The sequence below is a fragment of the Coenobita brevimanus genome, chromosome 109 (genome assembly GCF_032717465.1).
Source record: "Coenobita brevimanus isolate Jiangsu-jjx chromosome 109, ASM3271746v2, whole genome shotgun sequence".
Taxonomy (NCBI): domain Eukaryota; kingdom Metazoa; phylum Arthropoda; class Malacostraca; order Decapoda; family Coenobitidae; genus Coenobita; species Coenobita brevimanus.
In genome coordinates this window covers 35,550,428-35,572,722 of record NC_137062.1, presented here as the reverse complement: position 1 = coordinate 35,572,722, position 22,295 = coordinate 35,550,428, and the positions used below count along the sequence as shown (strand labels likewise).

Genomic DNA, 22,295 nt, shown 5'->3' with positions numbered 1-22,295 from the left:
TCTCTTCACACTCCCTTTTGTCACCTTTCCTCTCTTCTCCTCTACACTTATCTTCTTCCCTATACTCTTCCCATCTCGTGTGTTTATCTATGGCTTCCTCTACACTGCCTCATCCTGTATCCTCTCATTTTCTCATAGTTTGCAGTTTATTCTCTCTTTCTCTTGGTTTACAGTTTACTTTCAAGATATACCTCCTCTACTCTTGTTTTCCTTCATATTCTCCCTCCACACTGTCTCCAAACCTCTCAAAGTTGAATGACAGGTTGGGCACTGTTTATAATGTACATAAGCATAGACGTTGGTATATATAATTGTATAGTACTGAAGCTATCAAGATCTTTATGTATATTTTAAATGATATCAGGTTTATTTAGGAAGGTATACATATTAGTTTACATAGGGAGTATACATATTTAGTGATTATGTATATGAATCCTGTATGCTCTGTATGCTGGTGTGGGTTGCCAAGGAAGAGTTTGATATTGGATTTATAAAGGAATATAAAAATTGGATTTGAATTTAACTTGTATTATGGTTACGGATTTGAATGAGAAAAATTATGACAGGTACGGATTTGAATTTGACATATATGGTATCATGGTTTTGGATTTGAATTTGAAAAAGGATGGCAGTTATGGATTTGAATTTTATGTGTATCGTGGTTTTCGATTTGAATTTGAAAAAGGAAGGCAGTTATGGATTTGAATTTGACATGTATCATGGTTTTGGATTTGAATTTGAAAATTTATGACAGCTATGGATTTGAATTTGACTTGTATCATGGTTTCGGATTTGAATTTGAAAAAGGATGGCAGTTATGGATTAGAATTTGACGTGTATCATGATTTTGGATTTGAATTTGGAAATGTATGAGAGTTATAGATTTGAATTTGACTTTTATTGTGGTTTCGGATTCGAATTTGAAAAAGGTTTAATATGGATTGATGTAGTTGTGACAAACTTTCGGATGGAATTTTTTTTTTTTAAGATTTTAGGACCTGCTCACATTAAGTTTGGAAAAAATTATTTGGAAACTTAGGCAATGTTTGTGGATAATTATTATTGTTATTATTATTATTATTATGATTATGATTCGTTGATGGATGGATGGATGGATTATTATGACTACTACTGCTACTACTATTACTGGTGTTGTTATGATTATTATTTCATTTATTTATTATTTTTTTACTAAACAAAAGGTGATAAGAGAATTTCAAAGTTAAATAGAACAGTACTGGTATATAATTACTTGCTTTGTATATATCCCTGGGTTAGTGCAGTATTTTCATTCTTAAGTTACGCAGATATTCTTTCTCAGTATATGCTCACACTTCCTTCCCTCATCATTTGCTTCTTATTCTTTCCATACCATCCTGTCTCGCTGGTAGTTCTCTCTCTCTCTCTCTCTCTCTCTCTCTCTCACTCTTTTTCTCTCTCTGTCTCAAATATTAAGTACAAAGCCTGTTAAGTAAGTCTTGGCATCATGTATTATATTATTATAGGAGAAATTGTATGTAAAAATCTTCTTCTTTTTCTATGCTGTTTATATGCAGTGGAGATGATATGGAAGGGTTGGCAGTGATTTGGTGTTATTATTATTACAAGATTATTATTATTACAGTAAACCGTCGATATAACAAACCCTTTTTTTTTGCGAACTTCGGATGTAGAGACCCACCATTTCCAGAGCAAACTTCCGCCAGATACAGCGACCTTTGGTGTATGGGGCGGAAGTTTGCGACCCATCATTCCCGGAGCAAACTGTAATAGTACTGCATTATATTGTATTCATATTAGAGGCATTATACACTCAAAACCTCAATTTAAGGGACTAAATGGGGAATAACCTTGTCCCTTACTTGACAATGTCCCATACTTGACAGTGTCCCTTACTTGACAATGTCCCTTACTTGACAATGTCCCTTACTTGACAATGTCCCTTACTTGACAATGTCCCTTACTTGACAATGTCCCATACTTGACAGTGTCCCTTACTTGACAATGTCCCTTACTTGACAGTGTCCCTTACTTGACAGTGTCCCTTACTTGACAATGTCCCTTACTTGACAATGTCCCTTACTTGACAATGTCCATTGTTTTACCACATATATATAAAATCTTAAAATGAAATGCAATGATTGTTTCACTTACGTATTTTATATGATTATGAATGTTATTTTAAGAGTCCTGTATAAAGAAATATATTAATGTGTATAACCTAGAAAGTCCGTATCATTACAAAACAATAATGTCTGTTTGTCAGGTAGAATATGGAATCCCTTAAATCCAAAATCCCTTAAATGGAGGTCCCTTAAATCGAGGTTTGAGTGTATTTATATGTACAACTTCATACAGGATGGGATTTACCGTACATGTACTGTGTAACAAAATAAACCATTGAATTCTCCATGTGAAACTTCATAGAGCAAGTTGTGGTGGTGCACGTAGGACCGAACCACTCCACGGATATAGCCTCCTTGGGTCGGTAATCCCTCAGTTAATAACAGCCTTTGGATGTAGCGAACTTTTGGCTATAGCAACCCACCCCTCCCTCTAATTAGTTTGTTATATTTAGGGTTTACTGTATAATTATTACTGCTATTACAATTATTATTATAAGTACTATTGTTGTTATTTTTAGTACTGTTGTCATTATTACTATTATTACTACTGGTACTATTTTTATTATTATTATTATTATTATTATTATTAGCTTTTATGTGTTGGATTCGGAATGATGTTGTGTCGTCAGCCACTTGAAGTGTAAAAAAGACCAGGTTATTATTATTATTATTATTATTATTATTATTATTATATTTTTACCTATTGGATTAGGTCGTTAAGGCTCCAGTGAGTTACTGAGCCGACAAAAAACATTGTTAATCAGAATACAGACTTGTCCCCACCTTGAGAGAGTCAGTGCTACCAGTATTGACTCTTTGACTCCTATAACCCACCAGGCACTTTGCTGGAGAAGAGTATGAGAGGTAAGAGAGTTGTTCTGACAGTGAGAGGGTTATGTAATGTGCAGGAGGTATATTCAGAAAGCTTTTTGGTATATGGTCATCTCAAAATCTTTTATCGTAGCATTTATAAGTTCCTTTTGCTGAGTTTGTTTGTTTGTATGTTTGTTTGTTTATAACACCTTCAACATGGTCACCTAATGTCGGCTCTCCATGCTGCTCGATCTCTGGCAGCCTCCCTGTTCAGTCATACATATATACATACATCTGCAGTGAGTTCATATGTCTGTCTATCTACTGTATAGCCAGACGCCATAATCCCGTATAGGATGGCCGTTTGAGTTAGTTGTTTTACAGGGAGGGGCACCAACTCCCCACCAACCCTCTTGTTGACAGGCTTATTTTAAGTCTATAGGTGAAGGGATTCTGTTTGAGCATAAAATTATGCAGTGCCAGCCTAAATCATCATCCTGGCATTTTTTCCCACCCTAGGATGGTGTGAGGTAGGGTCTGGAGAGCAAGGAAAATGCCGGATAGATGAATATAGATAAAATAGACTTCACTGGGCTGAAGGGCTAAGTGATAGTCCTTATTTTGTAATTTATTATTTTGACATCCCATTTGGCTATTAAGTAAATCATTAAAAAAAAAAAAAAAAAAAAAAGCCACCTTTAGCTATTATCCTTAGTAAATTGAAAGAAAACATTTGAAGGTGCATTTCTACCTGTGAAGTTAATTTGGTTCTTTCCCCATCTTACGGAGGCAGCTTAGGGACTAGGAGGTAGAGGCAGAGTGACTGGTTGATGTGGATGTGATAGGAAGCGTTATGAGGAATACACTGAGGTGGTTTAGCCATGTGGAGAGGATGGAGGGTGAAAGACTGATGAAGAGAGTGTATGTGAGTGAGGTGGAGGGGGGGAAGAGGGAGGGGGAGGCCGAGGATGAGATGGAGGGATGGGGTGGAGAGGTATATGAGAGAGAGGGGTGTGAGTTGGGAGCAGGGCAGTGAAATGGCGGGGGACAGGGCGACTTGGAGGCGATTTGTTTGTGGCCACCCCAAACGGGATTGAGGCGTCTGGCAATAGATAGATAGATAGATATTTACTACTCATCTCGTACCTGTAACTTGGGTTCTCTGTATTGAGGGATTGTTTCTTGTACAGCCCAGGGAGTTCTCTTTTACCCATCCATCCATCATTCATTTCAGTATTCCCCCATCAGGAGCTTAGGGACTAGGAGGTAGAGGCAGAGTGACTGGTTGCCCTTCCCTGAGCAGCGTTGTATAACCCCGAACCATCCCTCAGAAATAGACCTTTATGTGTACAGCCACTTGAAGCACCAACACCCACTAGGCCACCAGGCATCTAAAAAATTCTTAAGGCTAATACACTACATCAGTACTAAATATGGAGGCTCACCCTTGATGTACGGTTAACTTTATGGGAAAAGAAATAATAAGAGTTTTGCCTTTGTAAAAATTTACTATCGGTATTCACAATCCGTTTGTAAAGGAAACAGGTTTATTGTGTTTTCCTCCATTTAGTTGGCTTAATATGAACAACGTACTGTTAATATGAACAATGTACTGATTATATGTGAAATCTGTAGGTTCTGCCTTAGATAAATGGGTGACAGTTCTGGAGTTATGTTTTAATTTTGTATGGTGAAAATACTGTGTGTACGGTGGTATTGGAGTAACACTGGTAAGTAGAAGACCTTATGTCAAGAGGATGCAAGATGTAATTTTTCTGTTACAATAATTTTTTGGTAAGTGTATGTGATGCTGAGAAATGGTTTGATCTGTTGCTGTCTCAGTGCTTCCAAATTCTGTGTTTATGCTAAAGTACCGTAGTATATTACCAGACATTGTACGGTAGAATTATCACTAGACAGCTGTACATATCTCCATAGTCCTGATGCTTATACTGAAACAGGAAAATATAAATGTAAAACAGAGGCAAGGCATTCCGTTGTAGGTCACTGTCAGTGCCTCAAAGAAGGGTTTCAAAGCAGACACCTTAATATTTTCACCATGAACACAGTTGTCTGAGAGGGACCATCTTGTCAGTAAGTAAGTCAGAGGGGCGGGTGGTCAGGTGCTCTTTCTCTTGTATGTGTGAAAACAGAGCCTGGAAAACTACTGCTGACATTTAGAGTGGAGAGTATCTGCCTGTTACATAAGTGTGCTGTTGGCTGGGGTTGGTGATAAAGTGATGCACAGGATTGGAGGCCATGCTGGTGGATATGCAGTGCTTCCCTTCGTCTCAAGTCTCCCACCCTTGTAGTCCTCTTCCCTCATAGTCTCCATCCCACATACTCTCCCTCCCACATAGTATCCCTCATTCTCCTATACCTGCTGCAGTGACTCGTGTAAGACTGCAGCAAAACATTTAGTGACTGGATAATTATTGTTAGAGGCAGTAAGCTTATAATCCTCCCTTACTTGACGCTATTTACTCTCCTTAATGCATATGTCCTGCTGAGGCCACGGAAATGTATGAGGCGGCTATGTAGTCTCGTCTATCGTGGCCGCCACTCTCAAGGCTATTGTTTTGGGCCACTGTCTCTACCCTGGGTGTGGGGTGGTGGCTGCCTAAGTGCTTGGAGTCTGTAACTGGTCTCCATGGCAGGGCAGTCCTGAGGCAATGCACACGGGTGTTAAATTCCCCTTTCCTCATTTTCCGTCCATTAACCCTGGGACCTCTTTAAGATATCAGTGACCTGGCTGAATGTCCCCTCCTTCGTAAAGGTGACGGCAATTACATTTAAAAAATTGAAAAAGTTCTAGCAAATCCTAAATTTCTTATCAACCACTGTCACCTCTTCTCACCCACATACAGCCTCACTTTCTAGACCTGTAACTCAAGTGAAACATGCTTGGTGTATAACTTAGCTTTGAGCAGAACTGTTCATTGAAACTTGTACCAACTTGACAGACTTAGAGTGTTAATGTCCGATTCAATTTTCTACAACCTGAACTGTAAAGGCGTCAAGATACTCCCTTTATCAACTTTTCAGCTGTCAGAGGCAACAGTATTAGGTGTCAGCAATGAAACCATTTCTTTAGGTACTTCCACAAACTTAGCAGAGGAAAACGGAGATTTGGGCGTACATATCTGGTTTGACTACATTGCTCAGAATAACATAACAGGGTATTTATCAAAAGGCAGGAATGAAGTGCAACATGATCCTGTACTGATGGTAGAGTGACAGGCAGTAGGGCAATATAGATGTACCTTTTTCTAGACACAGTTATGATTCAGTTGCTCTAAAGTTTTCTGTTCAGCCTCCTGTTCCCTGGACGACTGATTCACTGCATGTTGACTTCTCTTGGACTGGTGGTCTGGATTGCTTGGAGGTAATATACATACACAGAAAATTGAGAATAAGTCTAAAACAAACCGTAACTGGTATAAAAACATGGGTCACACTCAAGCATTTAACAGGCGTCTTGTGGTTCTCATCGGGTTAGGAGACTTCATAGCACCACTAGTGTATTTTCACATTGATATTTTATGCTTAAGTGAAATACAAGAAGATATTAACAGGTCATGCAGAAATAAATGAATGAGGTGCTGGTGAGTCTCCTAAACTGACAAGAATACTGGCCAAGGTTGAAGGTCCTTTTAAAGCCATTGGGGATCAATATTATTGAAAGTGGTGGTGAAGGTGTAGGTTAGCCCAAGAAATGTATTTAGTTTTATTGTACTGTAATTGGCTATTTTTCTGAACCACCTGAAGAGAAAGTGGTTTTTGTGTATCGACTGACTGCTCTTTGTGAAGTGGGATGCCAGGCTTATCAGGTGTAATATAGGCATCCCATAAATACAAATGTGAACCCCTTCCCTCTGAATCCAGATGACGTTCTTCCAAGTTAACTCGTCCTGCTATCAGACAGTTTTATTCAACTTGGGAAAGGCCTCTCGTACGCCAAGAAGTATATAAAGATTGTTTTAAAGGCCTTTTGTACTCCAAGAAGTATATGACGATTGTTTTTAGCTCCTCCAGGCCTTAAAGTGTATCCTAAGTTGAGTAAAATGGTCAGGAAGGAACTTTAGTCAGATTCAGAGGGTTAAACAGGCCATGACAACCTTGTGAGTGTAAGGTAACTTGATGAACTGTTTACTTGTTAGTCATGATTACCATACAACTTACCTCTACCCCTACCTGTGTGGAGAGATGTCATAGCCAGGTGGTAACACTGAACAAAGACCTGTTATCCAGTGGTTGGGTGGTAGTTTAAAGTTTTGTTAGACCATGCGAAGAACTGTTTGCAGTGTCACTTACTTCTCTATTGCCACTTGTCTTGATTCCAGAAGGGGTGGCCACAGACAAATCACCTTTATGTCACACTCTTCTTGACCATCAGGCTACCCTCTTGTTAACTTGCACTCCCCTCACCTGCCTCTTCACCCCATCCCTACATCATACTCTGTCTCTATATCCAGATGCCTAATGTCTGGAGGGGGTGGCCACTTACTAGCCACCTCTATGTCACCCAGTCCACCACCAGGGTACACTCTTGCCCCGTCACACTACCCTTACCCTCATACCTCTCGACCCCATACCCATATACCTTGCCACCCCTTACCCATATACCTCTCCACCCCTCACCTATATACCTCTCCACCCCTTACCCATACACCTCCACCCCTTACCCATATACCCTTCCACCCCTCACCCAGATGCCTCTCCACTCCTTACCCATACCCCTCCACCCCTTACCCATATCTCTCCACCTTACTCCTGCAGTCTAAAAAAGCTTCAAACTACCAAAAACAAGTCTCCATATGGTGTGTAGGCCTGGATATGACGTCCCTCCAGCCAAGGTAGTGTTATAAGGTACGGAAAACTGTATCTCACACGTGTACCTTACCACAGATAAACACAATACTCCTCTTACGGTAATGTCACGTTTCTGCCGATTGTGACAGCTGTGGCATCTTTGTGACCTGCTACTTCTACATGGGCATTTTTATAGAATCTCTTAACTGTCACCTTATTTTGTTCTTGCCACCACTCATACTTTTACCCATTTTATGAAGGGTCTGTGGTAGTTAAAGGGTTGATGAAGATTGTGTAACTTTCACAATAACAAGTCAAAAAGCTGGGTGAAAGTTAAGTGGCAGCAGGAATAGTACATAAAAGACTTCTTCATAGGGAAAGTGTTATGTATGGACTGGCCACAAATATGAGGCAGGAAAATACTGTATATATTAATGTAGAGATGGAAGGGTGTGTTATAAGTCTGTTACTACTACTAGGGAAACAAAGATAGTACCAGACACCACCATCATCCTGTATATATGTATGAGGTGTAGGCAAGGGAAGGTCTTTGTAAAGGTTTGGTTAGGCCAAATAACATGTATAATTGTATTCAAGTACGGACGATGGTTGGAGCCTTATCAAGACTGTACACTGAATGGAAAATCTAGTCATAATTAGGTTAACTGATGGAAACTGGAGATGGTTTAAGTTGTAAGGGTATATATTTGCTTCCTGACTTCTGAGCTTTCAAGATATTAATGTTTCTATATGAACTTTTATTTCCAAGAATTATTTTTTCAGTGGCATTTACAAAATACAGTATAAATTACTTTTTTTGAGTTATAAGTTCAGAAGGTGAGAAGCAGTTGTAGCTCCTTAACCAGTTTAGGGCAAAGATGTCAGTTTTACTTTATTCTTGCAGTCTCTGTTTTATTCAGCCTACATTAGACTTTTCAGATTGGATTGGCTAGAGACCTTAGGGCAGGGTGAGGAGTATCAACGTCTAGACAGCCCAAGTTTGCCGAGTCCAGTGGGTCATGCTTCCATTCACTTATCATTCAAGCCCCCAGAATCCTGGCTGTGATACGCGGGGGTCTTGAGTGATGAGTGAATGGAAGCGTGGCCCGTTGGATTGGGCAAACTTGGGTTGTCTAGACACTGCTACTCCTCACCCTGCCCTCGGGTGGGAAAGGAGGTCTGGATGATGATGTCGTCTCTAACCAATCCAGTTGGTTAGAGATAGACAGCGTTCATTAACCCCTCTTCAGTAATGGGGGAGCTGTTCTAAATACAACTGACATAGCAACAAGAGTAAAATAATACATTTGTGTAGGGAGGGAAATACCTTTAACTCATAAACTAGGACTGCACTGCCTGGGGTTCTTTGATGATGGATAGCAGCTTGTATCAGGGTTTATTATTTTTTTTCTACATTATGGAGACAGCATTTTAATGTAATTATATTTTTACTGATTATATAATTTACTTAACTCCTTGAATCCGAGGGACATTCTTTTTGGGGTTATTTTTGCTACTGCCCCTTGAATCTGAGAGACTTGTTTTTTAGTTTATTTTTACTACTGCCAGATTTGTATCCTACCTGGTAAAGACATCTTGTACTGAGGGGGCCAAGGAAAACTTATATCTTACACTTCCGGTTTGGAAAATCTTTGTAAGCCAAATAAAATCAGCAGACGTCAAGCAAGTTAAAAAGTCTGCAGGCTCAGCGAGTTAAACTCACTGAGCCCTGGGACATCTTTTCTATTTCATTCTTGCCATTTTGTAACAGTTTTACTCAGCTTAGGATATACTTTGCAAACTGGAGGTTTGATATGATCTATTTATTGCCATTGCTGCTTAGTTGACTTTCTGGCTGGCTAAGAGACCCATTGACTATATGTAAGAAACTGTTTCTGTGGGGCCATCTTCAGTACATACCTCGTATAGGGACCCAAGACCCCCTTGTGGTAGACAGCACCTTATCAGGGGCCTTCCCCATAGTGAGGTCCAGGGAAATGAGGTTTGGCTCCCGGGTGCCACCACATGTAGGCTTCCCAGCACTAAGTATCCATCCATCATCCAATCCTACGTTGCCCCATGAGGAGCGTAGGAGCCAAGGGCTAGGCAGTTGGTCCTGGCATTTAAGATGAGTGACCAACCTCACTTATCTCTGAGTGGCTTTACGTGAGCAATAACCCCAACCAGCCCTTGGATATAAACCTTCACCGGCTCAATCCGATTGGAGTGCCGTAATTACCCACTAAACCACCAGGTGCCATAATTTGGTTATATGGTTACCACCCAGCATAGTAAATGGTTTCCTGGTGTACAGGAAACCATTTACTATGCTGGGTGGTAACCATATAACCAAATTATGGCACCTGGTGGTTTAGTGGGTAATTACGGCACTCCAATCGGATTGAGCCGGTGAAGGTTTATATCCAAGGGCTGGTTGGGGTTATTGCTCACGTAAAGCCACTAAGGGTAAGTGAGGTCTTAAATGCCAGGACCAACTGCCTAGCCCTTGGCTCCTACGCTGCTCATGGGGCAATGTACGATTGGATGATGGATGGATACTTAGTGCTGGGAAGCCTACATGTGGTGGCACCCGGGAGCCAAACCTCATTTCCCTGGACCTTGCTATGGGGAAGACCCCTGGTAAGGTGCTGTCACCAAGTAAAGTCTAGTAAACCTCTATAATATGAGTCCTTCCCTAAGCTGAATAAAACTGTATGGCGGCAGCAAGACTAAACCAAGATGGATGTCTGGCCTAATTATTTTTACTGAAAAGGAATGGGTAAGGTTGTTGGAGGTAGGTCAGGTTAGCAAAGGATTATTATTACTGTATTGTCTGTTGGTATTTAAGGATGTCAGGATTAAATCTGTTTCACTGTACAAGGAAATGGACATGGTATGGGAAACTGAATTTAGGACATTGCAAAGGATATACATATTAGTGGTATTTAAATGAAAGCTTTATTGATTTTACAGTTAGTTAAGGAGGAATTGCAAATATGTTAAGTTATGGAAGAAAGGTTGATGTTGGGATTGTTAATAATGTATATGGATTACTTACCAGTCTGACTGGTATGGATTTTTGTTTGTGTATTGTTTTCTGCATGACTTCTTCACTTTGTTTCTCCTCAAAGGTTTGATGTTTTAGAATAATCCTTGTAGAAAATGTTGAATATTTGTACATATGTAAAGTAATAATAAATTAACTGAAGGATATGTACAGTATTCACTATCACCACAGGAGGCCTATGTCGGGTTTCACTAGATCAGCTCACCACAGTTAGAAATGACAACCTTCTCTGTTGGCTTTCCAGACTTCGTCCCACATTTCTGAAATGGAGGGAAGAGGTTTTAAGTAGACTGGGTTTTACTGTTTGGTGAAAAGTACTTAGAAAAACGGATCTGATGTATGCTGTCTTCATGGACCTGAAGACAGCATGTGACAGTACAGTAGACAGACAAGTAATGTGGGAGTGATAAGTAGATGGGAAATTGTTGAATGTAGTCACTGGGTATGCACATGGGGCACAAGGGAGGTAGTGGATATGAGGGTGTAATAATTAAGTACAGTCTAACTTCATCATACGAATGAGATGCATTTCTGGAAAATGATCGTACTGTGACTCTGCATACACTAAGTCAATTATACTGGGTCCAACGGGGATACGTTTTTGGCCTAGGGTAACCCACCCAACAAAGTCAACAAGTTTTCAACTTCCATAAACAGGTTCCTTGTCCTGTCAGAGTCATCATCATGGGTCCCACCCAAGGATGGGGACAGCTGGTATCCCAGGGCATACTCTCATCATCCTCACGGGCTGGTAGATTAGGCATGGGAGACCGACGGGGAGAGGCAGTGTTTGTAAGTGTTGGGTGAGGAGTCGAATGAGGTTACGAGATTGACGAGGGAGAGTGATACGTTGATGCTCAGCTGGTGGATGGCCTCGGCTCTTCTTCCCTGCTTGTGGAGGCCCTTGGTTGGAAGTAGGAGGTGACGATGGTTTGTCTGGCAGCCCTCTTCTTTTGGGCAAACGACTACCTGTAGGAGTAAAGACCCTGGACCACATTTGTTCCCGGCTGGGTTGGAGTCCTTTTCCTGGATCAGGGAGATGCCCTGGCCCAACAGGCCCATGCACTCCCCAAGGGTCCTAATGTCCTGCATGTGAACTGGCTCCTCTTCCTCTGCCTCCTCGACTTGCATCCGATGCTCCTCGAAGTTCATCAGGTCCTCGCTGGAGAGCTCCTCCTGGTGGCCATGCAGCACCTGTGGCACATCCTCCTCATCAAACTGGAGCCCTGCCTCATGGGACAGGTGTAGGAAGTCCTTGTGTAAGTCCTCAACAGCTGGGGAAACCGTGAAGGCGTCTACACACTCGGACCAGAGTTTGCACCATTTGCCATCCATTGTGACTCCTTGACCTCTCTCCTTTTTTTTTATTCAGTTCCACTGACTGATGTGCCAGAGGTAGAGGGAATCACACACTGGTTCATGGGCTGGAACAATGTGGTAGTGCTGGGGGGCAGAAGCATGACCTATATGCTCTTCACCCAGTAGCTTAGGGATGGGGTATGACTTGGTGTGTTGTCTACAGTAAAGAGGAACCTGTTGGCAAAGCCGTTGTACGAGGCATATTCTTGCAGGATCGTCAACAGGTGGTTTACAATGTATGAATGGCAGGTAAAGGATGGAAGGTATGGGGCCAGTGCATGGCTCAAAATGAGGTTCTAGGTGGTGGCGTAAAGGCCATACTTAACAGAAAGTCCGATGGAACCATTTCAGTGGCTCACAAGTCAGTTTAACTAGAGGCTGAGGCAGGCCAGATGAAACAAGCCAGAGCAAACAGCAAAGGTTAAGTCTGGCATGATGCTGAAACAGAGCAGAGTGACAAGGCCTGAGGTGGGAGAAGATATCTGTGAAAGACAATCCTTGCAGATGAAGGTGTAAAGCCTCGTGGAGGAGACTTAAGATGAGACAGGCAGCTGGGGACGGAATGGAACTGATGATGGCTGGTGACTGGAGTGCATGAGCAAGGGTGGGACCTCTGGCCTGTGGAGAAAAATCAGTGACGACACACAGAAACGGAAGCAGGAATGTTGACGGCAGCATCCATCTGAGGCACCTCCAAAACTGTGGAGCCAGATGGCCAGGTCCTATGGCGAGAGAAGTCTGGTCCAACTGAAGAGGAATGTTGTGTACCACAATCTCCACTGATAAAACAGGGTTGGCAGACCCCCAACAGGCACTTGTCATGCTTCTGGACACTCCTCCAGGTCCATGCCATCCAATGGGACAAAATAATTGACATCAGCAGCAAAAGTATCACCCTCACACACTAGCGGATCCTGACAAGATGTGGAAGCCAGACAAGCCATGGGATGCAATGCATGTAGTCTCTTGTTAGTGTCTCCAGTGGACATGTTTCCACTGCAGAGCTCACTGTGTATGGCACAACTCGCTTGATACATGGGGCACTGATCAGGCACCACCCTGTGGGCACTCCCACATATACAGCACCCAGATTCTGGGTGCAAGGCAAAAGGATGATAACCACTACACATACAGCAGCAAGTTTTGTTGCAACAGGAGAGCTGTGTGTCTAAACTGGTGGCAGCTGAAGCAATATAAAAGAAAAGTGTAGATGCTCACAGGAAATTAAACATGACCAAACAATACTTTTGATGGGAATGGACCACAGTACATTGGACAAACCCACTCTGAAGACTGAGGCGCAGGAAAGTGAACAAGCAGCCTCAATGCCTCCAACAAGTGGAAGAACTGTTGATCAAGGGCCAAAGTTCTGCAGCAAGGTTGTAGAGGCCGACATCCAAGGAATCCGGCCCAATCTTGCCCTACCGAAGAGATGCATCAGCAGGGGCCCTGGCCTGATGACAAGAAACTTCCCACTCATCCATCATCTTTAGGGACTCCCATCAGACTAAAAAGCTTGGGAAGACTTGAATCTTGATGAAGCAGACCCGTTACCCAGTGGCCACATCTCCTCAATAGTGTACTTGGCAGGGGTAGAGGTTTGATGGCAATAGAAATGTGTCAAGAATGTAAAAAAAGAGTGCCCATCCAAGACCTGATGAAGCTGCTGGCTCTGTGTCCATTACCTTCCCCACAGGTGCACAGTCAACAAAATTACATACCATGACTGGGTCAGACACCCTCGGTGTCTTCTCCAATGGCCAAGATGGATCCCCTCTCCTGAGGACAACCAAATACAGTGTGCTTACTGCCTGGCCCAACTGACTTTGCCTCTGCCACTCCAATGTTCATGTCTGCTGCCACATTACCACCACAGTCAGAACAGGAAATGGCCTCCACTTATTCAGCCTCTGTCATGCACGTCCCATGCATTCAGCTGACACACTGCAGCCCAAGTGAACAGGCCACATGTGGGAAAAAAAACACTACAAGCACACCAATCTCCAAGGGGACGCGTAAACAATACGGTAGTTGGTGCCAGAATCAAAACAAGATTCTGCACAAGGAAACAACATCGGCCACCTTGGCTGACATAAGGCTTGCATGTTGGCAACCAAGGAAGCTTCGTAGGAGATTGCACTGATCATGTACGGGAGCATTTAACATTACAATACAACAAAATGTTCCAAATTCTTAGGGATCACACAGGTGACTCATTTCAACAAGCAATCATAGTGTGAGGGTGTTTTGTAGACTCTTATTTTAACACTGGATTAAAACGAGAATGTGTTATGCCTCCATAGTCGTTAAAATACATAATTGGGGGGGGGGAAGCTTGGTAGTGGAGGACTAAAAAAAATAATAATAAAATAAAAACTAATGATAATACTAAAACATCTCAGCTCTTACATTACCTCCATTTTCCTGATGACGTTCAAGCCGGACGTCACCTGGCCAAAGACGACGTGCTTGTTGTCCAGCCACTCTGTACGCTCCGTGGTGAGGAAGAACTGAGACCCGTTGCTGTTGGGTCCGGAATTAGCCATGGACAGGATACCAGGACCTGAGGCACAAAGGTAGTGGTGGTAGCGGGAGCAATGGTAACAATGGTTATGGTGGTGGTTTTAGTATCTGTAGAAATGGTGACACTGGTAATGGTAGTAGTAGTTGTGGTGGTGGTGGTGGTGGTACTGTATTAGTGGTAGTGGCAGCCAAAGTAGTAGTAGAAGTAACAGTAGTGGTGGTACTAGTTATGGTATTAGCAGTGATAGTAATAGTGGTTGCTGTTGTAGGAGAGGTAGTAAAGTAACAGTAGTGGTATTAGCAGTGATAGTAGTAGTGGCAATAATAATAATGGTGGTGGTGGCAGGAAAAGTAGTAGCAGTATAGAGGTAGTAGTAGTAGTAAATGTAGTAGTAATGGTTGTAGCCCCAAAATCATCTCAAATGTGAACTGGAGGACTGGAGGCTGAGGTTACCCTGCAGTCCCACATTCATCTGAGGGGAATGGGAGACAGAAGAGGGACATATATATAACCAGGCAGCTGCACCACCCAGTTACATCAGTGCCACCACATGAAGGCCTCCCTCTCACACCTGCCATAAACACACTATACTCTTTTCACCTTAACTTGGCCCAGATTTTCGTCCTTTGGGGGCTTATTTCACGTACCTCAGTGGCAGAACAGGATAATACTATGGCTCTATATCCTTTCCATAGCACTTCTTTGTGACTGGCATCTGTGTTAATCTATTGGTACAAACATTCAAGACAGACAGACGGCAATTTTAGGTCAAGTTCAAGGTATAACAGCATTCAAGACAGCTGGCAATTTTAGGCCAAGTTTACGGAATGACTCAGCATTCACGATAGACAGGTGGCAACTTTAGGCCAAATTAAAGGCGAACTTGAGATGGACAGATGGCAATTTCAGGCCAAGTTCGAGTAAAATAGATGTAGTGATCTTACCTGTGTGTCTCAGCTTGAAATTCTCGTCCTCAAATTTGGTGCCATATATGGAGCGTCCGCCAGTGCCGTTGTGGTTGGTGAAGTCCCCTCCCTGACACATGAACCCCGGGATGATGCGGTGGAAGGTGGAGCCCTGGTACCCATAGCCCTTCTCGTGTGTGCACAGGCAGCGGAAGTTCTGAGGGTGGATTGGGCTGGAGTGAGTCAGGTGGAGAGAGCATGGGTTGGGGGTGAAGAGTGGTGAGAAGGGTATGAGTTTTGAGGTGGAAGGAGATGTTATAGGCTAAGAGGTGGATAGACTGGGGTGGGAAAGGAGGTCTGGATGATGATGAAGTGTGAGTTATGGTAGGAAAGAATAGGTGTTGAGAGGGGGTGGGTGGCAGGTGAAAAGTGATGAGAATGCTATGAGTGAGTTTTGAGGTGGATGGGGGTATGGTGGGCCAAAAGGTGGACAGACTGGGGTAGAAAAGGAGGTCTGGATTTCTGAGGGCGGATTGAGAGTAAGTCAGGTGGAGAGTGGATGGGTGGGAGGTGAAGAGCGGTGAGAAGGGTATGAGTTTTGAGGTGGAAGGAGGTGTGATAGGCTTAGAGGTGGACAGACTGGGGTAGGAAAGGAGGTCTGGATGATGATGAAGTGTGAGTTATGGTTGGAAAGAATAGGTGTGAGAGGGGATGGGTGGCAGGTGAAGAGTGGTGGAAAGGGTATGAGTGAGTTCTGAGGTGGAAGGAGGTGTTGTGGGCTAAAAGATAGATAGATTGGGGTGGGAAAGGAGGTCTGGATGATGATGATGATGAAGTGTGAGTTATGATGGGAAAGAATGGGTGTGAGTGGTACTGAAAACGACATCAGTGAATGAGTTTCTCTCAAGGTAAGGCAGGACAAAAAACATAGGTGGATAGATTGGGTAGGAATGGAGGTCTGATGATGATGATGAAAAGTGTTATGATGGGAAAGAATAGGTGTTAGTGGCAGTGAAATGGGTATCAGTAAGTTTGTTTGAAGGTGTGGCAGGCCAAAAAATTAGATAGACTGGGTGGGAAAGGAGGTTTGGAAGATGATGATGATGATGACAATGATGATGATGTGAAAGTGAGATATGGTGGGAAAGAATGGGTATGAACAGAGGTGAAAAGCATGTACTGTATCTATGTGAGTCTGAAGGCAGATGGATGTGTTAAATGGGTGTGTGTGTGTTAATGAGATATACTGAGAGTGGATATAGGCAGGGAGGTGAAAAAGGTGTATGTGAGTGAGTTTGAAGATGGAAAGAAGTGTTTTTGGGCAGGATGGAGAGATGTGGTAAATGAGTGTGTGAGAAACTGAGGAATGGAACGAGTGCATGTGGGTATGGTTGCGAAAAGGGTATATCCCACTTGTAGAACCACATCGAGTGAGTGGATGGTGTTAATACTTGCCTCTACTGTTTTTGGGACAACATCCGCTCTCAGCTGCATGACTATCCTCCCCACCAGTGCCTTGCCGATCTTGATATCAAAGTACACCTGGGGATTGCCCTTCTTCTTCTTTGGCTTTGGCTCTTCGTCCTGCAAATAATTCAGAATATTATCAACATCATCATCACTATCACTGCCTAAACCATCATTATCATCATCACCTAAACCACCATCATCACCACCACCTAAACCACCATCATCACCACCACCTAAACCACCATCATCACCACCACCTAAACCACCATCATCACCACCACCTAAACCACCATCACCACCACCACCTAAACCACCATCATCACCACCAAAACTGTTGTCATCATCATCGTCATCATCACCACCATCACCATAAATCATCATCATCATAACATCTTTTCCCAGCATATTCTCTCTCTCTCTCTCTCTTTTAGTATGTCCACAGGTTCATGTTCATATAACCCTCGGTCTACAACATCATCATCATCATCATCAACTAACCGTTTCCTCAGCAGGGCGTTTGACAGCCTCCGACGTTTCCCCTTTCTCCTCGGCCTCCTCCTCCTCCCCCTCCTTCTCTAGCGACGCCCCAGCATATTTTTTCAGCCACTCGTCATCGGCCCAGACTGCTCGAGATGATCCCTCCTTGGCCTTCTGGGGTTTGGCTAAATTGACGCGAATTGTACGACCAAAAAGTTCACTCTCATTCTGAAAAAATAAATAAATAAATAAAATAAGTAGGTGAAGTATACAGTCATATACAAAAAAATCTACTACCTTTTAATACTCTCCCTCATGCAAGAGTTAATTGTTACTCCCAGTCCTTCATGTATGCAACGGGTCAACTCTGGAACTGTCTCCCTCTGTCTGTATTTCCTATGCCCTAAACAACTCTCGTCCTTTTTCTGTCCAACTCTCTAATGCAAGAGTTAACCATCACTCCCAGTCCTTCATGTATGCAACAGGTCAACTCTGGAACTGTCTCCTGTCTGTATTTCCTGAGCACTAAACAACTCTCATCCCTTTTCTGTCCAACTCTCTAATGCAAGAGTTAACCATCACTCCCAGTCCTTCATGCATGCAACAGGTCAACTCTGGAACTGTCTCCTGTCTGTATTTCCTATGCCCTAAACAACTCTCGTCCTTTTTCTGTCCACCTCTCTAATGCAAGAGTTAACCATCACTCCCAGTCCTTCATGTATGCAACAGGTCAACTCTGGAACTGTCTCCCTCTGTCTGTATTTCCTAAACACTACCAAAAAACTCTCATCCCTTTTCGGTCCACCTCTCTAATGCAAGAGTTAACCATCACTCCCAGTCCTTCATGTATGCAACGGGTCAACTCTGGAACTGTCTCCCTCTGTCTGTATTTCCTACTGCCTATAACCTCCAGTCTTTTAAATGCAGTGTGTCCAGACATCTCAAAATGCACAGATCTTGAATTCGGCTCTCTGCTATCTTTTTTTTTTTTTTTTTTTTTTTTTTTTTTTGAGGGAACAATCTTGTGGGCTTCTGGCCTTTGGTTCCTTCTTCCTTGATTATGAAAAAAATAAAAACACACACACACACACACACAAACACACACACACACACACACACACACACACACACACACACAGTATCTGGGAAATACAAAAAATCTACTAAGTACTGGGCTTTTAATATTCAACCTCACCATATCTCTGTAGTATGTACTGTACTGTAGTTGGGAAATAAAATACAGTATATCCTTTCATAACTCATATTCTTAACTAAAGTGGCCTTCAAACTTCACCTTCACCATTATAGAGTTCTGGTTTGAATAATATACACACTTTCAATAAATATAAAACAACAGGAGTAATATAGCAACATAATTTTCAGTGGCTTAAGTGCTCTAAAACCATTATTCTGTCTATCTATCTACAGCCAGAAGCATTAATCCTGCAAGGGGTGGCCACAAACAAATCACCTCCCTATCGCTCTGTCCCCTGCCATGACACCACCCTTCCCCAATTCATATCCCCCTTTCTCTCACACAGAAGTTGTAATACTGTAACAACATGGGTTTTGAATTGGTCCTGTACTCTCTCTAACATCAGTAGTATTATGGGAAAGAAACAGCTAAATGAAGAGGATAGAAGGAATTAGATGATCTCTCTTTTTATAACCAATATTTTTACCGTTACTGATTGTGGCACTTTTTTCCTCCCTCCCTCCCTCTCTCTCTCTCTCCAATGTTCTTACAACCACAGTGCCACATTCATATATAAATCTCTCATCATTTTTACTAAACACATGCAATTTAGCGGAACCATTTTGCTACTGAATCAAGCCCACAAACAAATGGCCTCCACGTCATTCTCTCCACACCTTCAGGCTGCCTTCCCTCCTGACTCACCATGTTATCGATAGCGGCGGCTGCATCTTCGGGTAGTTCGAACTCGATGAAGGCAAACCCCCTGTGCTTCTCTGTCTCATAGTCGAGGGGGATCTGGATGTCTATGAGGTCGCCAAAGGGGGTGAATGCTGACCTTAAGATGTCTTCTGTTACCTCATCTGCCAATCCACCTACAAAACAAATAAATAAATAAGAAATAATAAAATAATCATCATTGTCACCACCATCACCACTACCATCATCATCATCATCACCATCACCACCAACACCATTACTGTCATAAATAATCATCACTGTCACCACCAACACCACTACCATCATCATCACAACCACCATCATCGACATCATCACCACCACCACCATCATCCTCAAATAAATGAATATAAAATCAAAATGAATAATAAAAATAATATTCCATTCATCATCCAATCCTCTGTGGCCCAGTGTAGGAACCCGGGGCTAGGCAAGTTGGTCCTGACATTTAAGATGAGAGTGAAAATAAATAAAAAATAATAAGCACCACCACCACCACCACAATTATTTTTATCAGGGACTTACCGCATCCACGATAACCTAACCTAACCCAACTTTCTTTCCTCATTCATTCATTCATTGCCAGACGCCATGTATCCCACACGGGGTGGCCAAGGGCTTAGAGTTAATTGTTTTACAGGGAGGGGTTTTCTTTCCTAACTTTAGCATTATTAGGACCGAAAGTACAGTATAGCATCTGATAAAATGAACCTAACTTAACCTAACATAATCTTTGTGTCTAAATTTATCACCGTTTGGACACATCAAATCTGACGAAATTACCCAACCTAACCGTATCTAACTCTGGCTTTGTTTAAATCTACTACACATCTTAAAATCACCTAACCTAACCTAACTTTTGCACATCTCCAAATCTTCATATCCACCTCTGGCATAATTTAGACACTATGTTAAAATGACCTAACTCAATCTTTGCATCTAACTTCAGCATTTGGTCACCTAACCTAATCTTTGGATCTGAATTTGACATGATCCGAAACTACTGCATCAACGTTAAAATAAGCTAACCCAATATAAGAACTTTCGGACCTAGTTTTGGCATTTCTTGAACCTCTCGTATCAGTTAAAATGACCTAAACTAACCTAACCTAATGGCGCTAACAAATTCTAACCAAATCAAACTATTTAATGATATGATAACTGGAGCCAGGAGTGGAAGAATCTGCACCTATTTATTTATTACTACAAATACTAAAAAAAATAATAATAATAATAATAATAATAATAATAATAATAATACATAAACTTGGGGCAGAAAACTGACAATCCTTATAATATGGTTAGGCTTTTCAATTTTTTTTTATTTTTTAATTACTAGACAAAAATAATTACTCAAACAATTTTCTCTTGCCATTTGATATATTTTACAATGAGCTACATCAAAATCCTACCGACTTATGGTTGGAAATGAATAAAACAATATATATATTTTTTATTTTAATCCATGGGCTGAAAATACTATGCTAACTTTCTTTTGCCAGTTAATATATTTCACACACTGCTATAATCAATTCCTAATGATGTATGACTGGAAATTAATGTAGGCAATACTGTAAGGAAGATATTTTAAAAGAAATATCAGGAACTAGGCAAGTGGGGTTGGCTGCGAAGGGGGAAGAGGGTGAAAGATGGCTTTAAAGTAAGATAAAATGGGACAGGCTTAGGTAGAAATAAAAAGAAAAGAAAAAAACGAAAAAAACAAGCCTAAGATTAATTGCGGTACACTTGTTGGGTTTAATCTGATATGGTTCGGTTTGTTAGGCTTAGTTTTTAAGATGTGGTCAGAATTAATAACTATAAAAGGAGGAAAAAACATTAAAAAAATATATATGGTCCTGGAAAAAGATGGCAATACAAGAAAACAAAAATAACCATAATAAAAAAAAAATCTTGGCAACTTCTCACGATCTTTTCATACCATCACCGCGCATCCCAATTTCATGTCAAACTATGCAAAATGTAAAAAAATAATTATAGTTTCCCCTGGTGTATATAATTTCAGGGTTTATTGATGTACGGCAGCCATATGGGGATGCAAAATGAATGACTGTGATTAAAAGTTACTGGAAATCTATAGTTACGCAGCGAACTACCGGTATATTGAAAGTAAATCGATGCCATTGCACATAGGAGTAATTTGATAGCATTCTCCAGTCGTTATGATATTTAAACACATGCCAGGACTTTAAATACAGATGCCAGGATATTTAAATGGTCTAAAAATATCTCACCAACGTAAAGAATTCGCTTGTTGCTACTCGACATGACTTTGCTTCTGCTGATACACCTTCGCCACCTGTCCAAATCGGCGTGGAGGTGAGAAAACAGCATCTCGGTTACAATTGTCGTATTTTGTGGCATTTTTACGTATATTATATTTCAACTTTTCAATCAATTAGTAAAACTTTGCCAATTCGTTCGTTTTAAGTCAATATACGTTTTCGGGAATGTATTTTTCTCGGTTCTCGCTTGATTTTGACTATTAACATATTTAGCAAAAAGACTGGAGGTTTGATTTGACCAGTTACCATGGAGACGCATTACTATACCTCGATTTAGTCGTACTGGAGGCTTCATCTGACTAGTAACCAAGGAGACGCATTATTATACTTCATAAACGTCAGATTGGAGGCTACTAGTAACCAAGGAGACGCATTACTATACCTCAGCGTAGTCAGACGGGGCTTGATTTGAGTAATAACCAAGGAGATGCGTTACTATACCTCAACCTAGTCAGACTGGAGGCTTGATTTGACTAGTAACCAAGGAGACGCATTAATAGACCTCA

General features: G+C 41.7%; 1 protein-coding gene across 1 annotated transcript; it reads right to left on the bottom strand.

The window, feature by feature from the left end:
- Nucleotides 1-10,241: 10,241 nt before the first annotated feature.
- cyp33 (peptidylprolyl isomerase cyclophilin-33) lies at nt 10,242-21,779 on the bottom strand. Its single transcript, XM_080285941.1, has 7 exons — nt 21,739-21,779; nt 19,454-19,623; nt 17,575-17,781; nt 17,062-17,190; nt 15,646-15,823; nt 14,592-14,740; nt 10,242-11,078 (listed from the first exon to the last, which is right to left on the bottom strand). Exons 1-7 carry the CDS (start codon nt 21,770-21,772, stop codon nt 11,010-11,012), a joined length of 936 nt encoding a protein of 311 aa, XP_080142067.1. The 5' UTR covers nt 21,773-21,779; the 3' UTR covers nt 10,242-11,009.
- Between the last annotated feature and the right edge of the window lie 516 nt (nt 21,780-22,295).

What these genes read in the sequence shown, in the direction of transcription:
- cyp33 (XM_080285941.1), bottom strand. Translation starts at nt 21,772, where the DNA reads ATGTCGAGTAGCAACAAGCGAATTCTTTACGTTG. An exon ending in TTGTCCCAAAAACAGTAGAG is followed by an intron (nt 15,824 to 17,061) that starts GCAAGTATTAAC and finishes ATCCACCCTCAG; the next exon opens with AACTTCCGCTGCCTGTGCAC. An exon ending in TTTCAAGCTGAGACACACAG is followed by an intron (nt 14,741 to 15,645) that starts GTAAGATCACTA and finishes TTTGTGCCTCAG; the next exon opens with GTCCTGGTATCCTGTCCATG.